Source organism: Amblyomma mixtum, chromosome 3, assembly GCF_055824585.1.
Source record: "Amblyomma mixtum isolate Tamu chromosome 3, ASM5582458v1, whole genome shotgun sequence".
NCBI lineage: Eukaryota > Metazoa > Arthropoda > Arachnida > Ixodida > Ixodidae > Amblyomma > Amblyomma mixtum.
This window is the reverse complement of record NC_143014.1, coordinates 218,287,987-218,306,974: the sequence shown is the minus strand read 5'-3', so window position 1 is coordinate 218,306,974 and position 18,988 is coordinate 218,287,987. Positions and strand designations below refer to the sequence as shown.

General features: G+C 44.5%; 1 protein-coding gene across 2 annotated transcripts; it reads left to right on the top strand.

Annotated features, from left to right (window-relative positions):
• The first annotated feature begins 118 nt into the window (after positions 1–118).
• Positions 119–7,010, top strand: LOC149353702 (defensin-1-like). 2 transcript variants are annotated; one of them, XM_089577390.1, is made up of 4 exons: positions 119–179; positions 5,857–5,941; positions 6,430–6,489; positions 6,646–7,010. In XM_089577390.1, the coding sequence occupies exons 2-4, from the start codon at positions 5,899–5,901 to the stop codon at positions 6,765–6,767; spliced, it is 225 nt and encodes a 74-aa protein (XP_089433516.1). In that variant the 5' UTR covers positions 119–179; positions 5,857–5,898; the 3' UTR covers positions 6,768–7,010. The 2 variants fall into 2 exon arrangements, with proteins under 2 accessions (XP_089433516.1, XP_089433515.1); XM_089577389.1 differs by lacking the exon at positions 119–179 and adding an exon at positions 3,926–3,969.
• The last annotated feature ends 11,978 nt before the right edge of the window (positions 7,011–18,988 follow it).

The window sequence follows — 18,988 nt, the reverse complement described above, 5'->3', positions numbered from 1 at the left end:
TGTGCTGCCCGAGTGATGGTGCCACCATCCCGCGGTGCGGAGTAAAGACCGGGAGGAGCTCTGAAATCAGGACGCCTTGTTGCAGAGGCTTTGGGAGCTTGCTAGGGTGAGGGCGCGGAGCGGCCTGACTAAGCAAGCAGCAGTCGCCGGCACAGCGTCAAGGGTAATGGTTGCGTATTGTACGTGTGTTCATTGTTACCATGACCAAGGAAATTTATTCTGTGGACAACATGCCAATTAGAAAGATAAAAGTCACATTTTCCTTTCTTGCGGTTACTCAGTTCTTGCTTGATTCTAAAGTAAAAAGCATCTCCAAACTCTACAAAGAGCGATTTAGGCCACGCCAAAAGTTTACAAACAAAAACTTCAATATGCACTCCAGCAGCAATTTCCGAAATCATAAACTTCCTTATCCTTATCCAACATCCTTATCCAACATAGATCAAGTATCCTGTTAATCCAGGCCTAATTTTCAAAAGAATAAAATTTGGTCTTTAGTTCCTGCCCTTCGGGGTAGCTGACAAAAAGCAAACCCGCACCCTGTGTGGGAAGTCAGTCGGCAAGAAGTAGAGCTGTAATCCGTTTCAGCAGTGGTAGTGACAATCAGGGCTGTTACGTCGTTTTCTTAAATGAGACATTCTTTATTTAAGAGATGCACTCGAAAAAAATGTGCTGAGTATAAATGAAATCAATCATGGATATATACTGTGTTATCCGGTTAAATTACTCTTAAAAATCCTTACTTTATGAAGCCACAATCATATTCAGTTAAACTCTATTTATACTCGTGTGTTCCATCTCACTGCGTCCGAAAAGTGACACTTGTGCGTCATTTGGCTAATCGGCGGCTGGTTCTATTCCGGCCGCGGCAGCGGCATTTCGGCGCACGCAGGAACCAAAAGTGCTTGTGTGCTGACACGTCGGTTGACTTCAAAAGACACCATGAGGTAGCAAAAATTAGGAGCCCTCGTGGAGGAGTTTTTCACACACCACATGGTTGCTCTGGACCGTAAACGTTAGTCACGCACTCCAAATAGAGATTCATAGCATAGCGTGATCCGCGATCCACTCCGTTTCCGCGGGAACCACTGACACAGTAACACGTGACCACTGAGTAGCGTTGATTGGTCTCGATGCGGCAGGCGGGCACACAGATGACGGGCACGTGGCGCCATCTGCCGCCCTCACGGCGTTCTGCGCGCGCACGCCCAGTGGAGCCTCGCGGGAGCGGTTCACGGGAGCGGATCGCGCTGTGCTATAAATCTCTAAATTTGCAGAAAGGATGAATAGCCCCTGTGGTCCTCATAAGAAAAAAAAGACGGGCCATTGCGGTTTTCCGTTGACCACCGTCGACAGAAAGAAGTCACAAAATAGGGCGTTTTTATCCTCTGCCAAGAATCGACGACGCCTTGGATCGCTCTTGCGACGCCAGACATTTCTCTTCCATTGGCCTGAAGTCGGGTTACGGACAAATCGAGGTCGACGAGACGGACCGCGAGAATACTGCTTCCATCGCACCAGAACAATTATACGAGTTCCAGGTCATGCCTTTCGGTCTTTCCTTCCGTGCACCCAGCTCCGGAAGCCGCTATTGACGACGTCGCCTTTGTGAAAGCCCTCCCACACACTTTAACGAACAACGCATTAACAGAGGTATCCGAGCCGCAATTGACTTTCTTGAAGGTGAACACGCCACGCTCCCTAAGACCTTCAGTCGCGCTTTGTCTACTTTCTGCCTCCATGGCGGCGTTCTTCTCAAGGATTTTGTCCCGAACAGTCGCCAGTAGTTCCTTGTCGTGCCAGCAAGCCTATGCAACGAAGTTTTTGAAGCCTGCCACAACTAACCATCTTCTGGCCACCTCGGAGTCACTGAAACCCTCGCCCGAATTCGAGAAAGGCACTATTTGCGTAGTCGATCCGCCGCCGTTGACGCATTAAGTACGAACTTGCCGGGGCAGCCAGCGACGCAAGGTGCCGCCTGTGAAGCCAGCCGGTATTCTCAAGAGCATTCCACCACCGTCCAGCTCATTCCAAAAAATTGGCGTGGACTTACCTTGACCCTTCCTGACATCAAGCTCTGGCAACAGGGTAATCATAGTAGCTGCTCACTTCCTGACGCGCTACGCGGAGACGGCAGCTATCCCCAGTGGCAACGCCATCGAGGTCGCCAAATTCTTCGTTCCTCAAATCGTCCTGCGGCACGGCGCATTAGAGGTTCTCATTACAGACGGAAGGCAAGCCTTTTCCGATGAGGTAATGCAGCCAGTTCTTGTTCTGAGGCGTAAAACAGCACCGCAGGGCAACCGCCTACCACCGCCAGACAAAAATCACTAATTACATGGATTAACGGAACGTCTAAACAAGATAGTTACGGACATACTCTCAATGTACGTGGACGTGGAAGATAGAACGTTGAACAAAGTCTCATTATCTCACCTTCGCGTATAGTACAGCCGTGCACGCTAGAAATGTCCTGCACCTAAGCATGCGCGTTGCACTGACAAGGGCACGACAAATAAGTGCATGAATGTTGGTCATCGAGCCCAGGATATTATTTCGATTTCATTCCAGTTGTAAGACGCCGTTGTGGCTGAGTGATTGTGGTTCTTGGCTGCTGACCCCCGAAAGATGCGGGTTCAGTCCCGGCCGCACCGGTCGCATTTCTATGGCGGCGAAATGCTAGAGGCCCGTGTACTGCGCTGTCAGTGCACGTTAACCCGAAGTGGTGGAAATTATCCGGAGCCCTTCACAATACAGCGTCTCTCATAGCCTAGAGTCCCTCTAGGATGTTAAACCCGAGACAAATAAACCAAACCTATACAGTTATATTCCTTACCGCAGTTCGTCATTCCCTGAGATGGCGCCATAGCCTCCTTAACCCTTAGGATCAGGCAGTCGGCGCAGCGGAAAATAAAACTGAAAAAAAATCTATGGTACGAGTTGCATTATACAGGCCAAAATGTTTATCCAGGTATTGCGATAATAGGAATACCTCCGTAACAAGTAATCCTTTACCGACTGCAGGCGAAGAATTTTCAGAATTATCGGGGAAAAAATGTATTTCCTTAATGTGTCAACAAGCGAGCTGAGAGGCGCCACAGTAGGTACGACATTTTTCTGAAATGAAATTCCCGTAAAAAGGGGATCTCAAGAACACAGTAATTTTACAGGCCATACATGCATGCATACAGAATGGCCAAAAAGGAGTGCCATCCTGAAATTGTACTCATAGGGGCAATTTATACATAAATTTATACAGAACAAGGGTAAGGAAGTCACACCACCCTTGATAATTATGCCTGCTATAACGTTTTAAAAGCAGGCAAAGAAGATACACAACTGAAACAGGTGGCTAAATTAGTCCAAAGTATCGGAGCAATTGATGATAAATAGAGGCGACTTTCATCATAATTCTTCTTAAGTGTTAAACATTTATTCATGGCAACTTGGTACATGGGCTTCCTCTCTTATTCCCTTTCCTTTTTCTCTCTATTAAATCCTCCTGCGTAATCCCGAATGCACTTTGCCATACATGACACTGCCTTAATAATTGGCACACAGGGAGCATCACAGGTACCTGAAGAGTGTATGTGCATGCCATTGCCCATAAAAGGATTACTACTATTGCTCTGCGGTCTAACCAACCTCCTGACAGGCGATTGCGCGTCACTTACGGAACTGCCGCCTCACGGGCACGAGATCCTTTTCCTATATGGAACTTCCACCCGTCACTTCGGCAGTCTTCCCACCTATGTTGATTCTTTCGGGGCTATGTTTCGCTGGTCTGCCTTCAGCTGCGTTTTCATGAGAACATGCAACCTCACTGACGATGAATAGCTCACTGGATGGGGAAACCCCACACGCGCCCAGTAGCTATTGCCTCCTCGCTTCCGCGTCACACTCAGTATATAAGCTAGCTAACATCGCCGGCTAGAGCACAGTTCCTGCCTCTGGCATCAGACAAGAACGGTAAGGCATTCGATATTGTTCCTATTTTGTTCGTTATCTGTATATATCTCCTTATCAGATTGCAAGCTACTTCCTAAGAAATGGCCATGGAGCGCATTGAGATTGTAGACTAAAATTCTAAACTACCATTAATCTAAACTATAAATTCTAAGCTACCAGTCAAAGAAAGTGGGCTTAGGATTCTACTGGCATGCTGGCAGAAATTGTTCCTGTATTTTGATGGTTTTTCTTGTTGTCGTCGTGCGACAACCAAGCACGCTACGCGGTCCTCGCAATCATTTCTGTTGCATTGTCGTCTGAAAAAAGGAAAGCAATTGCTTGTACAAATTTCATAGTCTCCCTGTTTCTACTAGGAAGAATTGCAAAAAAGAATTAGAGGCGCCTCACTGCTACGAGACCTTCGTCACGTGTGAAGAAGCTCACATTTTCATAAATTAATGTTCAACCACCAGCTCTAAAAATTCAGAAAACAGCGCTGTCGTCTCTCTATAAGCGATCGAGCGAAAGGAGTCAGCATTGGTGAAGCTCTCAGGAGCAAGACAACTAGCATTGCTTATGTTTTAAAGACTGCACTAACGCTTCCAACTAATCGTTGCACAACCACTACCTACCAGAACGCTGACGGTCTGGGGTGATATGCTGGCAGCCCACCAAGAATATCTCAGCAAGGAAAACGCTCATGGCAGCCTGTCTGGGCATCCATGGCGTGTACAGCCGCCTGCCGTCGCAATAAAATAGAGTGTAAAGCAATTTCGTACCGCGCTAAATTCAACTTTCTCTTGAATCTCGGCCCGCTACTGTGCAATAAAAATGACTTTGCACGATAGAAAAACTAGGGGCTAGTTAAATTCACCTGTTTTGTTCAACATGCTGGCAGAAAATATCTGCTTTATAGCCCATTATTTCGAGTAGCGAACGCATGAAATGACCGCCTAGAAATCGCGCTAGACCATATTCTCTTCTGCCTCAGTATTCCAGAAAGGAACACAAAACTCGCTATTGCAGACATAAGAAAAAGAGCTCCCTGGCTTACGACCTCAAGCCAAGGCAGCACTTGAGGGATATGCTTGCTGAGATGAAACAAAAAATCATCACAGATTATTTAAGAGAAAATTAGCGGATATTTGTTTTTCTATTCATGTGCCTACGCTTATGCAACTTCATTGACTTGGCCACAGGCAACAGAAATACGTTCGCATAGGCTTGCCCAAAGAAATGCTCTCAGTGCTCCAGTACAGATGAGATACTTCGCACAAGCTAGAAAACGGTTGCAAGTACACATAACTCTTGTGTCTCAAAGCACTATAGGTAGAATACAGTATGTGCACGACCAAATGTAGGATCATTTTATGAAGTCTGGCTACATCACGTTTGTGGCAATGCTTTTGTTTAGGGTCCTTAAAACAATTACTTGAAATATTTTCACATAGCCGCACACTTTTTGTCTACTTTTAAAAAGCGCCGGCCGATGCTTACGACATCCTCGTTGTCTTAGTCTTTCGTTAGCACTGATGCCTGTCGCATGCTTCACCGCTTACTCATGAAAATAAGCTGCCACGTGTCGTATTGGCGTTCGCATATTAAAGACCCAATCTTAGGGTATAAAAAGAGACTTGCATATTCCACATCCAATCTCTCTCAAGGTATACAGCGGCCAGCTGAAGTTTCTAGCACACATAAACGGCATAAAAAACGTGAATTCCCGCGCTGCTTAGATGGCTGCATAAACTGCACAACATGCGTTTCATTGCGCGGTTCACTCCATGCTTACTCGGCCAAGAAAATTCGATTTTTCACACCTCTTGTGTTATGAAAAACTTCAGTGTGCTAATGTACGGAAGTTCCGAAGGGTAACAAAGTGACATAAATTCTTTCGTGCATCTTTAGTGACTACATCAGTCGACTCACGCCAACGGCACTCAAGCTAAAATGAAGGTCATGGCCATCGCCCTCATCTTTGTTCTCGTCGCTGGTAAGTCAGCCCGTATTCATAGCAGTGATGCTGCAGTATTAGCAGGCGTATCGTTGACTTCTCGCTCCTTGTGCTGACACAGTAAAAAACGGGAAACATCGCGCCACGAAATCATTCTAGTTTATTTCAATAAATGCTGCTACTTTACGATCCTCTTTGTATATCGAGGCATATTCACGAAGGTGAATTCGTTCTTATTAAGGCACGGCAGCACTTATACCATATGTTGCGATAATATATATAGAAAATTGGGAATACTTACTTTGGGAAAAGTACTGAAAAAAATTCATAATTTTGGAATTCAATTGAGAGTTGAAAGCAAAATTCGCTGTTATATATCCAGCCTTAAGTTTGGTACAATATTCACTATTCTGGAGAGTGCAACGCAGTTGCAAGCTCGAAAATGAGCGTCAAGTAAGAGTATACTTTGAATATATGCTATTCTCAGCAGTTAAAGAAGCGCTTTGAATTTTTTTCCCTGCACGCAGGGCTCGTCAGCACCGTGGTTGCCCAGGATGATGAGGGGGCAGTTGCGCATGTTCGAGTCCGTGAGTATACTAAGTGAACTGGTTTTGTGTTTGTAAAAAAAAAGTTTGTTTCACTTGTCACGCGTTTTAAACTATTTCAAAGTACGCTCTTTGTGACTATTCATGCTCAGCCAGTGAAGTCCGCAGAAGACGAGTACCCTTTAATCTTTTTTCCAGGTCGTGGCTTCGGCTGCCCGTTCAACCAGGGCGCTTGCCATCGCCACTGCCGTAGCATTGGCCGCAGAGGAGGCTACTGTGCTGGGATCATCAAGCAGACCTGCACTTGTTACCACAGATAGACGACTGTGTATGGTACAGTTGACCCGAGAAAACCGTCGTTCTTTATCTGACAAGAAACGAAAGTTCCTAAAGAAGCCTTTCAGCAAGCGTTGCAACAGGATGGCCGCAAAGGCAGCGTCCCGGTGACGACCTTAAAACTCGCAGTGCTGCTTCAATCATTCTGCGCATGAATATAATAACTTGCGACCTGTCGATGTATTTTCTAATGCTGTAATAAATGATGAGGAGATATAGTTTCCGCACGAGTGACAGCATTGAGCTCACGACTTCACCCGGCGAGCCGAGTCGGGGCTCCTCCCGCCAGACTTAAATGGCTGTTCTTCGCGTGGCAAAACGTATGATCAGAGTGTCGAATACTTCTCTGGCTTGTTGGCTTGTTGACGGTGCGATGTTGGGACAACCCACTCGTTTTGTGTTCATCTAGTTTCAACGAAGACACTGCAGTCAACAGGCCTGGTATTTTTGGAATAAAAAAAAAGGCTGCCGTCTCGTCCATTTTTGGCCTCAAAAGGAAGCCAAAGCAGGATAGAAACTCCAATCTCACATAAGAACTGCATTGACAGAGAGCAGCCTGCATTAAAAATGTGCGTGACGATCTACAATACAAGCACGACATAATAGTATTTATGTGCGAATATTCTAAATCCTTTATTAGTAATATGAATACCCTCCTATTCGATTCGGCGATGGAATCGAATGGTCCATGTGCAAAATGTCTCGAAACGAGTCGAGGATGCTGACAAGTTTTCGTATACGTCTGGATTAATTGGGGCGCACGAAGTTCCATTAATGCATGCCGCAGTTTTCTTCGGCTCTTTCAGAAAGAGGGCTCGCAGCGAGGATGGATACGATGCTTTCTACTATAGGATTGTGCTTAGTGAAAGTTAGGCGCCTCGACATGGTTCTTTCGTGTGGTGGCGCTCATACTGCTCATACGTGACCTCGATGTTCGGGGCACGCTGCAGTGTTCAGCCCGGTTTACCGAACTATACGTTGATGTTCCAGCGCGGAGGCCGTGGTTCATACGCTGCTCTCGTCCCTCTCATCACGTGCGAGTTCGAAGTAGTTTATTTGCTGCCACCATGACTATACTAAATAGCAGTTTCCCTATACCTACAGCAAGTGACGGTCATAAAGTTAAAATATTGACTTCGTATCCCGTGCCCTCAGTGAAGATCAATGTGCGTATTTTGACAACTTCGCTAAAGCTATAACTCTATTAGTTTTAGCGCCGTACCACAGCGCAACGTCTTGCACTTGACTGTTTCGCATCATTAATCGTTCTGTGCTAGTCTTCGCCGCTTTTGTGAGAATCCTAAAAAGTGTTAGATTTATATCGAATTCGGTTCTATTACTACACGCTTCGTATTCGATTGTTGTGCTCAGAAATTCTGGACCAGTGCGTTTTTCAACGGGAAGTTGTGTATAAAAACAATTTTTACGCATATCCTAAGATTGCACCGTAAAAGTCAATATAGCCGCAGATCCCTCCTCGGGCCCAGTAGTTTCCGGTTTCTGTTGACAAAAACGTTCCCTATTGGTTTTCTATGGCAGTTTCAGCGACTTGGGGCGAGTGCAGCACAAACTTCAAAAATATCAATTAGCTACGCATCGGAAGGATAGACTATTCCAGTCAATGTGTTCATAAACGTATCTTGCGATATTTTTTAAAGAGAAAGTTAATTTCCAGACATACAGGAAATGGGCCTTGGGCGAAAAGCTTCAAAAGATGCTCGAGGTCCGGTAGAGGCAGAGCACCAGAACATGCGCACATTCAGGCGAACATACATATAGAGGAGACTCGCGATTATTTTCGGACATGCGCCCCATTGGTTTTCTATGGTTGTCTCAACTGTTCGACGAGAGCCCAGGAGAAAGGTTAAAAGGAAGATTTTGCTATGCATAGGAAAGTTAGACCACACCCATCAGTATTCATAACCGTATCTTAAAATATTCCTCAGTTGCCTTAGAATTGAAAGTGATGACCAGGAAAGCCAATCTTGTTTTCAAATGACAGTTTTATTGCTTGATTCTTGGAAAAAAACTGCTGTTCGCACAACACTAGAAAGAATTGGGATAATGAAATCTCTGTGCTGTAAGATTCTATCAGTGCGAAATATCCCTTTCCCATAACTACAATTCCTTCCGTTAAAAGAGGTTTTACTGTTGTTCACCGGCTTCCTTAACGCATTTTGGCCCCTTATAATCAGAATATCATGGTAGCATATCAGCATTTAGCAAAACAAGGCTGTAATAAGACTTAACTTTATTTCTCTTTCAAGATATCATTTACTCATAATACAGCACGGCTCATCGTAAGAAATATGCTGTTATAAAGATAGGCACTCTGCTGAAGATAGGCAATTTGGTTGTTTTTGTATATAGCAGTAAAGTAGTATTTGCGTAGCAGTTTTTCGACACAGCATGACAGGAAAACCTAAAGCTTTCCGGCTCGCCACAGTTGCTCGCCTAGGTACAGATGCCTGCAGTTTCTCAGGAAAGAAGATCAGGATCGATGGGTGGGAACGCGCACGCTACTCACACCTGCTTTGTCTGCTTCAAAAAACGCTTTAATCATTCGATTTATGTGCATGGTAGTGTTAATATTCTGTGCCTGTTGCATTCCTACCTAGCCACAACTCATTTAACACACTCCATTTCACCAAGCAGAAATTCAGTGATTTAAAGAAGTGCACACAAATCCAAGCCGAGGAAAAAGTACTAAGGTCTGGAATCGCTGCCAGAAATCTTTAGTTACACTGGAAACGAACAAAGTTCGACCGCATGAACCTATAGTGCGTGGACTTGGCGCACTAAATGTGCCCCTTCACCTCAAGATGGAGGTTAACTGGCGAAGGAACGCCGCAATTGAGTCCCCATATATCGCACATCCCCATGCAAGCAATGACCCGCCGTGGTGGCTCAGTGGTTACGCCGCTCGGCTGCTGACCCGAAAGACGCGGATTAGATCCCGGCCGCGGCGGCCGAATTACGATGGAGGCGAAAATTCAGAGGCCCGTGTGCTGTACCATGCCAGTGCACGTTAAAGAACCACAGGTGGTCGAAATTTTCGGAGCCCTTCACTACGGCTTCCCTCATAGCCTGAGTCGCTTTGGGACGTTAAACCCTAATAAGCCAAACCCTAACCATGCAAGCGATGACACAACTGCACATGTGTGTGCTGTTTTCAACAATACTTTAAGGAAACAAATCGCCTGTACCGGACCTGAAGGCACAGCTTTAAGAGTGAATGTGGTCATCATGCAGCACAGATTACCCGTGCCCCTTTTCATCTAAAAATGGCGATTAACTCAGTGGCCCGAAGGATGCCTACACACACCTGCTGCTGTGAGCACTCGCATATTGAGCGAAACTCTGCAATATGTGAACTCGAATACCCGCTTATAATCTTATTACCATGGCATGTTAAGGTTAAATGGGTGTGCCACACCAAATATAACTGCCAACAAGCAATACTAGAAAATCGCGAAATTAAAAAGATATATATAAAACACTCGGAAACTAAACGACTAGAAAGATGTCGACAATAAAACGCACTGTCTATAATCTGAATTTTTTATTTGGGGTTTCGTGCTTTTCATAACTTCCCCTCTTTTATTCATATATATTTGCAACTAGCCGAATAAAGGATCAGTTGATAGTCAGCGGGTTGGGCTGTAAACTTCTTTCTAGTCTTGTGGTAGCGCCATGCTTTCTTAAAAAGATATACCAACTTGCCCAAAATTCTCTCCTAAGGTAACACAATAAAGCAATATAATTCGTTCTTGTACTTAAGTGTGAGAAAATTGTGAACGAAAGTCCGCCTGCATGCTCACCTCTTGAAAAGCAGCGCATCAAGTGCACGCTCTGGTCCTGAGCTTTTCATTGACGAATGACGCAATTTTCTTTTTTGAGCCTATCTCAAATGTCTGGCCGCATCCATTGGAATTTGCATTTCACGAAAAAATATTTTGCGCTTTTTCAGTATCATTGCTGCTAACATTTTGAGCATCAATTTGCCATAAGAAAGCAAACACCTTGATACGAGATATTTTAGTGCGTGTGCATGTGTTCTGTTTCTTATTGCTCGACGACTTCTCGCGGATAAAACAACTATTTCCCGCCCAAACTTTAACTGGATTCATTCCCAGGTGCACTTCCTTTTTTTCTTAGGTGTTTATTTTTTACGGAGTGCCTGAACGAATTTTTCCTCCGGAAAACCGACTTTGATGCGGATAATTCTTGAAATGGAAGGCCTCAGGTGTCTTTCCTGTGCCTTCTCACTTAGAAGAGAAAACTGTCCATCACTGCTGACTACCTGTGCGCATGGGCATAAGGCTCGAGCGCTGTTGTCATCACTCAAAATCGCAAGGTTGTCAGCACGCTACTCCAAGTGAGTTTTTATAAGGTGCATATATATAGTGGGCTCTTGCAAAAAATTGGCGAATTGGAAATGGTTAAAAAGTTTGTTTCGAAAAGTTTCAAAACGCTGCCACCACATCATCTGACAGTCTCGATTTAAACATAGGTGTTCATATTAATCTGGCAGAACAATCTGCCGCTGCTATTGTTCAGCCGCCCTGGGGACGCTGACAAGTACTATCACACTCAAAATGCGATGCAACACACAACCTCTGGCTGGAGCTCAGTTCTCGAAGTAGTGGTATCCTGGGCTGCTAGAAATTGATACAGTTTGCCGCCAATGCAAAGACCAAATTATAGATTGAATTTCAGGAAAGTTGAGAGCTTTGTGTGGAAATGCATTTAATTATAAAATGAAAGCTTCAGTTAGTTTACATCGGGCGGAATGCTAGTTATATTGAGTGCGTTAGTACATACATGCATTCGAATACATTTAGCATCAAACGCTCTAATGCATTGTTGTTTCTTTTAAGAATAAAATTCTTTCTGTGTGCTATTATTAACCAGCTCAGGCAAACAACGTCCCGAAACTGTGACGTGGACGACACAGAATTATGAGGAAATTTTCATGAAATATTCCGCAATTTTTGTACAAATACTACTATGGAGAAAAAAGAAAATGTTTTAATCCCACCACCCCCCGTAGAATTTGCTTTAAATACTCTGGCTAATATATCGAGCTCAGCCTCGCCCTTTCGCTTGCTGTTACATGGCCAGCTGGAATGATTGGCATTTACGCCAGATGGCAAGAACTTGAAGTATTTTTAGCTTTGAGAGATTACGGAGTAAGCTCTGCGCGTGCTAGTTAGCCGGAAACGATTAAAACTGCTAGTAATCGAATGTTCCTGCCAAGAATTCCCATCCGCCCCTTCGGTATAGCTTCACCTTGTAGAGCTTGGTCTGTGGCCATGTTTTGTCTTTGTATCTTTACCCCTACTTCCATGACAAAAAAATTCAGGGGGCACTTTGACTGTCTAAAGTGCGTAAAGGCGAAAGCGTTTTCCGCACCACTTTGACTGCCTCTGTGGCACTGGTGACGTCACCACTGGATGACGTCGCACATAATAATGACTAATTACTAAGTAATGTTAAATTACTAATTATTACATGATTACTGATTAATGACTAAATGCTGATTAACTGCTAATTAATGACGCTTAAGCTTCGCCTTTAGCAGTGGAACGCGACAGAAAGTTGTAGCGCTGCCAGGGAGTCCACGGAACACCGCCACCCGTTCGGCGCGATGCCTTGACCGTTGGAAATACCTTTGAACGCAACGCTTTTTGAGGAAATGAAATGGCGCAATAATTCTGTGTCATCTCGGTTGACACCCGAACCGCACCGTACAGGAAGGGAGGAAGTGGGTGTGAAAGAAGAAAGAGAAAGAGGGGCCGTAATGAAGAAAATGAAAATTGCATTTGAGGAAAGGAAATTACGCAGTAACTGTCTCACATATCTCGGTGGACACTTGTCATCTGTTTGATGACGTCACCTTTTGGCAGCTGCGCTCGTCGAAGAGTCACCCCAGGCGCTCTAGGCAACGCCGGACGGCCGGGAGAATGAGTCATTAAAGGCTTTCGCCTTAGAACTTAACCTTACTGACGACGAGTTGCAAACCAGGTGAGGAAAGAGGACACACGCCCAGCGGCTATTTCCTCTTTTTCCTCACGCTTGCTATACACCGAGTTCAAACCTAAGAATTGCAGATTTCTTAAAATTAGGCACTTTTGAGGTACCTGAAATCGACGTCTCCACATAAGTTAGGCTGCCAGAGGGGCACAAAACGACAGTTGTAACCGTCAGGCGCCTAATTAAACGAACCAATCTTTACCAATCTTTTAGGCACTGCGGCTAGTGAGAATATTTATATTGAAAACATTGAGGCCCTCCCATTTCTAGAATACCCTGTTTTTAGCACGCGTGTACCGACATAAGTCTTCTCAAAGTTTTCATTCATCTTGCGTAATTACGCTCGTAAGACAATGGCAGTCCACACGAAACTCCTCCCTGGTTTGATGCGGCTGTTGAGATGGCCGTTTCTTTTTTTTATTTCTACAGCTGACAGAATATAGTTCGAGGCGTAAAAAATGAATAAGAAAATTTGCCTCTCCCGCACCACTGATGTATCGCGGGTATAAGCCCAATAGTAATATAAAAGATTTGGCCCGAAGGCAATTGAGATTTTGCCACGCGTAGGTGGAAAGAAATCAATAGGGGAGCTGACAGTGCGATGGCAACAGTTATCAGCTTCACCGGTCGCTCCATATCGTTGCCAAACGGAACACCGCGTCACGACGGGAGGAGTTCTGCGCCGATAGTCGCTGCCTTGCATGCGCCATTACCTTCTGGCAGCGAATACCTCAGAACACACGTGTGCTAGGAGAATTCTACCGAGTGAAATTGTGTAGGAATACGACTGCCTCTCAGTTTACAATATAAGCATACCCGCTGCCACAAAAAAGCCTATTGATTTATTTTAGTGAATCAAATAAAATTAACTTCTCATTTTGTATCCTCCTGAGCGCATAACTTATGTGCAGGGGCATATTTCCATACCACTAATTCTAAAAAAATTGATGAAGCCTAATTTTGAATGCCCTGTATAAAATAGTTGCTGTCGCCTATCAAAGAACGTATCCAGCCACTGCCTTCTTTTTTTGTCGAAGCTGGACGCCATTATTCAATAGTAAGTCTTTGTTGCAACGTTATCGGGCCTAGGGCCCGTGTGGGGAATCTTACGACAGGTTATAAGTGTGCCCAAGAAGGCCAAACCGATATGATGCGGCTGCAGTTGACACAGTGGCGTCTTAGATTTCACCAACCTTGCTGGCAGAAACCTGTCCTTTTTTTGTTGTTGTTAATCCTGAAATATGCGTCTCATAGAATTGAGTCTCATTTTTCTTTCTTCGCCGATCGAAAAGGGGAACGTCTTGTTTCTTCTCATTTACACTGTTATCTTCCCTAACATCGAGATTCTTGATACGGTGCATGTGGAGATTAACGGGATGGCGTATCTTGAACGGTTCTGTAGATAGTGTAGTGTGGAAACAGGTATCTCTTTGCACGTTTCCTGGTTTTCCTTATATTTGCTGCGCTGTTAGTGAATAAAGTTAGTTGAAGTTTAGCGCTAGTCCTGCATGGTCCACTCTCTGTACGTCTTGGTTGCGCTACAGTTCTTTCCTTACAACATGCACCATCTAGCCCAACAAAAAGTTCTTCTAAATTAACGTCCAGAAGCAACACATGGGCTATGAAGGGCTCCGTAGCCGAGGACTCCGGAATAATTTAGACCGCTAGGGCCTATTTAACGAGCGCTAACATCGCTCAGCACGCGGAGGTTTTTGCATTTCGTCTGCATTAAGTGCGGCTGCTGCGGCCGGGATCGAACACGACACCTTCGAATCCGCAGCTGAACACCACAGCCACTAATAAAAGTCGTTTTCCGTTCTTTCCGTTTCAGAAATAAAACAACTGGTTTCACTTATTCCCGCACTCCGCTTTCCAAACAGATATATTCGTAATAAAAAACTTAAGGGCCACTGTAACGTTTCTCATTCTGCAATTTTTTCATTCACTGCAACTTTTTTGTCACCTGCCCATGTGAATAAAGAAAACAAAGCGCCGCGAAGAAACGACTTATATTTACTTTATAGAATATAAAATCTAAGCAATATGAGTACATCGTTTGTCACAGCTATAACAACCACGTGGACTGTACACCAACAGCACGCATGCTCCCACGTGTTGTCGTTCTGCACTCGTCCACGCGCTGAGATCTCGAACGAATAAAGCTTCCCCGGCCTGAGAGATCTCGAGTGCGAGCTCTTATGATGCAGTGAAGAAAAAGGACTGGGGCAATCTCAGTGTAGGTCGGTGGAACAGCCACCATAGTTCAGTCCAATGCTGGCTTCGGTGACAGTTGGCTTCCTGTCTATATAACTACGAGCCCCTAATTTCCCTACTCCCGTTTGCTCAATGTGAACTGTAGGCTGTATCAACCACCTGAGCCCGTAGAAAGGTGGAGCAAAAAATTTCTAGCTCTAATTGGTGAAGGAAACTGCAGAGTAGCGCACCTAGTGTTGCTGCACGTTTGACCTCAAAATTTATCTTCAAACACCTTGCATACGTACTACATACATGCACATGATAAACACTTGATGAATATTTTGCTTGTCGTTTTTTTCGGTACTAAGGAATGCGAAGAATGCAGAATGCACCATTGTAAACATAGCGCTTTATCAGTAGACCACTCCCGGTCTACATCATCAGCGCACGTTCGTGTTTCTGTTCCGATCGGCAAAGCATGCCACGTACCGAGGGGGCTATAATTCGGAGAAGAAAGGCTGCGAAGCGTCTCTAATCGGGAGAACAAAGTCGACGGGGGAGCCGTGGTCACAAGCTAGCTAGCTTAGCTGGTTCAGAAGCTAAAGTGGATGGATTTGCTCACCGAGCAACGTCCTCTTGACGTCACGTTGTTTACTCCGGGCAGAGGTGTAAGGAAAGGTCTGCTTCGTCTGAAAAGGTATCAACATGCACGCGTTTATTGCACGTTCAGCTCTACCCGATGCGCCATAATGCCGTCGTGCTCCGAGTGCACCTGCGGCCGCGAGAACTCGCAGGCCGGGCTGAGAATCTTGGAAGGCCGCACGTGCGTTACTGAAAACGGCGAATGTCTTACTTACTGCCTTACGCCTTTCGTACTTGAGGTCGAATACAGGAAGCTTCAGCGTTACCATTCGGCGCGTTTCCACAACCTCAGAGACCAGAACAAATGATTTATGTGAATGATTATATTTTCAAAGGAGGGCAAGACATAATTCTAATTACATGTTGTGCATTATTACTGACCCGATGGAGATACACTGCCTACCGGCAGTTTGCGTGGTGGTCGTATGGTCGACGGTGGTCCGGCAACCACGTCATTCTTCCCAGCTGTTCGGCTGAAAAGATTAGAAAACCTTTTCCGTCCCTGCAGTACACGGGCTAGGTTCTATAGGCAAACAGGGTAATAAACTCAGCGCGCATAAGTCTTTTTTCATTTATGTATTTTGCAACGTGCAGTGGCTTGCCCGGCCGAAGCGTGCAGAAATGAACCAGCCCACAATAGGCACCACATTGATGCCACGATCCTCGAAGAGAAAAAAAAAATTATTTTGTGAAACAAATTTTACTTATGGTGTAGTCTTTCTCTTTAAACTGCATTTATTTCTATACAGCTCCTTTTTTTACATCTAGTTGTTTTTATTGGTTTACCTTGCGTTCACTGCACCTCCTCTAAAATCCTATGCACAGGCAGGAATACCTTTCCACGGGGTGAGAAAAAAGAGAAGAAAAAGGAGAAGGCCGGTCATTTTTTTTAACACGACAATAACCATGTTGCACGCATAGCACAGCGCACACGTGCTGTTGGAACGCGTGCCCGTTCAAAAGTGCCGACTTGATAATAGAAGCATTTCTTCTACTTAGCCACCATTTCAATATGCCTCCTTCCTTCGCTATGTTCGAACTTTGCACAAGCTCTAATCGAACACTGCCAGGCAAACAACGCTCATTAGAGTCCCGGCGCGATTATCTTCGCTGAGGTTGTGCGATAAAGCACGTTAAAAAAAAATAGAACACGTTTACAACTTTCTCTGGGGCGTTTCATCCCATCTAAGATGCGCGTTGTGTGGTTAAATACATGCTTTTTTTCATGTATAACCAGCATTTATTGAATAAAGTGTTGCATATGCGCTACCGGTACCAGCGCCTTGCACGAACCGCAACGAGCAGACGGTCTGAACCTGCCCAGACTCCCGTCTCAAACATGCGTCCCTTCCGACGAGCTGTAATGGCGTCCGTTTCTCCAGTTTCGGTATTGAAAACTGATTTTTGCGTGCCGTTGGCACCTTACCTGACTGGAAATGGAACGTAATGTTTTGTGGGTAACACAATCCGGGGATGTACTACAAAAAAAATCTAGCTTTTTACGGTTTGCAAAATTTAATCAAGTAGGCCTTTAATCCCTCAGCTATTAAGCGTCACGAAGATGAACAAAATTGGTTATTTCGAATGGTAACCCAAATTGAGCAGTGTGCAAATTTGGAAAGTACTGAAGAATTCAATGCCAAACAGAAAAGTTTTCTTCTGCTTGGAAGCATGAAGTTTTTGTGAGAGCAGTAAAAACAGACTGAACAATATTGAATAATGCTTTCACTTTCACGTTCCCTGCTGAAAAAAGTTGTATGATGCAATAAACTCATACAGTTTGTCATTCATATATGATAGACTTATCGTACAAATCATAGAAAAATATCATACAGATGTCATACATTTCTGTAAAATCATAAAGTTATCATAGAGATGTCATTAAATATCATACAAATTGTATGATATTCTATGATGAAGACTCTATGAGGTTATTGCATGATAGAATTTTTTTTATCATTTTATTCGATTGTTTTGGTGAGAAATGTAGATTTACAAACGCATAGCTTAGAAAGCAATGTTTTCGATGTGTTTCACAGAATAAAAACCTCAATACTACTGTTTTTCCTCAAAGAGATGTCCGTATGTATTTACTCACTGCAAAAAACTATCAAAGTTTCATGAACTTCTTTTTTTCATCAGGGCTCCTGACTTACCGCTTTGCGCAGATGTACAGGCGATGTATTTATGAGCTTATGAGCTCATAATTTTTAAGGGCTGACGAAAATAAAGCGAAAAGTTTTAACCTTTACCAAACGCCCAGTGAATATATCAACGAGCGTATAAACCTGTGTCATCACGCCCGCAAGGTTGCCCATTGAAAGCGCCCCAATTGAATACACGAAATTTAAAGTGTTAAATTTTTTTGCACTGCATCAAGACGTCGCCCGGCTGCGAAATTTTACACAGTTGAACAGAAAATAGCAATGAACTTACCATGAAAGTTTAATTAAAATCCGGGTGGGTAAAAAAACGCCGGATTTTCCCTTTAACGAACAGCAGGTGGTTTAAACTTATTGGAGCTGTCCACTACTGCATCCCTCGTAGCCTGAGTCCCTTTGGGACTTTAGACCCTATAAATGAACAAAACCAAATAAAAATTTAGCTTTGGCCCGTTATTTATACCATTAGAAGGCAAAAAGCAGGAATTATTAACTGCAGAAAAAAGGAGCGCCATAAAAAAACAGTGTGGGGTTAGTTTCTTTCATTCAACACACCAGTGACTGTGAAAAGCGATTTCTCAAGCGTTTTCCACAGGGTCCATTCCTAGAGCTCGGTTTGAGACCAAGAAAATAGCATCAGTACGTACACGTCACTCTTAATACATTTCCTGCACACCAATCTTCACTTCAGCTGTAGCTGGTTGGTTTTGGCGTCGTAATCAAGGGGCGCATACCGAGCTCGCGTTCGACCATGGCCACCATGCACTTTTGCTACTCCACACGATGAAAACCGGTGGCAGTTGCTGGTCTAAGAAGGAAATCAGGGCAAATCTTTTGCTGGAAAACCATGAAAAACAACATTTTTCGAAGCAGAAGATACCAGAAAGGTATTGCGGAATTCTCACCACCTCCTTCAATACTCTCCTATAAATGTTCCCCAGAGTGTACGACACGAGACACGAAACGCGACCTAACTGCATGTACAGCAGCTGGCACGTGAGCGTGCGAATAAATGCACGCTTCTTTAGGCTTTGACTACAGGGCAACGGAGCGGCCGACTAATGGTTATCAGACGCAGAGGCTGATAGTTCCAGCAGCGGCCATTTAACTGAAATAGAACTATCGTGTGCTCGCTGGAAGGAAGTGCATTCGTGCAGGCTGGGTGTCAC

Coding starts and splice junctions, on each gene's coding strand:
- LOC149353702 (XM_089577390.1), top strand. CDS start 5,899: ATGAAGGTCATGGCCATCGCCCTCATCTTTGTTCTCGTCGCTG. Junction 5,942..6,429: donor CATCTTTGTTCTCGTCGCTG/GTAAGTCAGCCC, acceptor CCCTGCACGCAG/GGCTCGTCAGCACCGTGGTT. Junction 6,490..6,645: donor AGTTGCGCATGTTCGAGTCC/GTGAGTATACTA, acceptor TCTTTTTTCCAG/GTCGTGGCTTCGGCTGCCCG.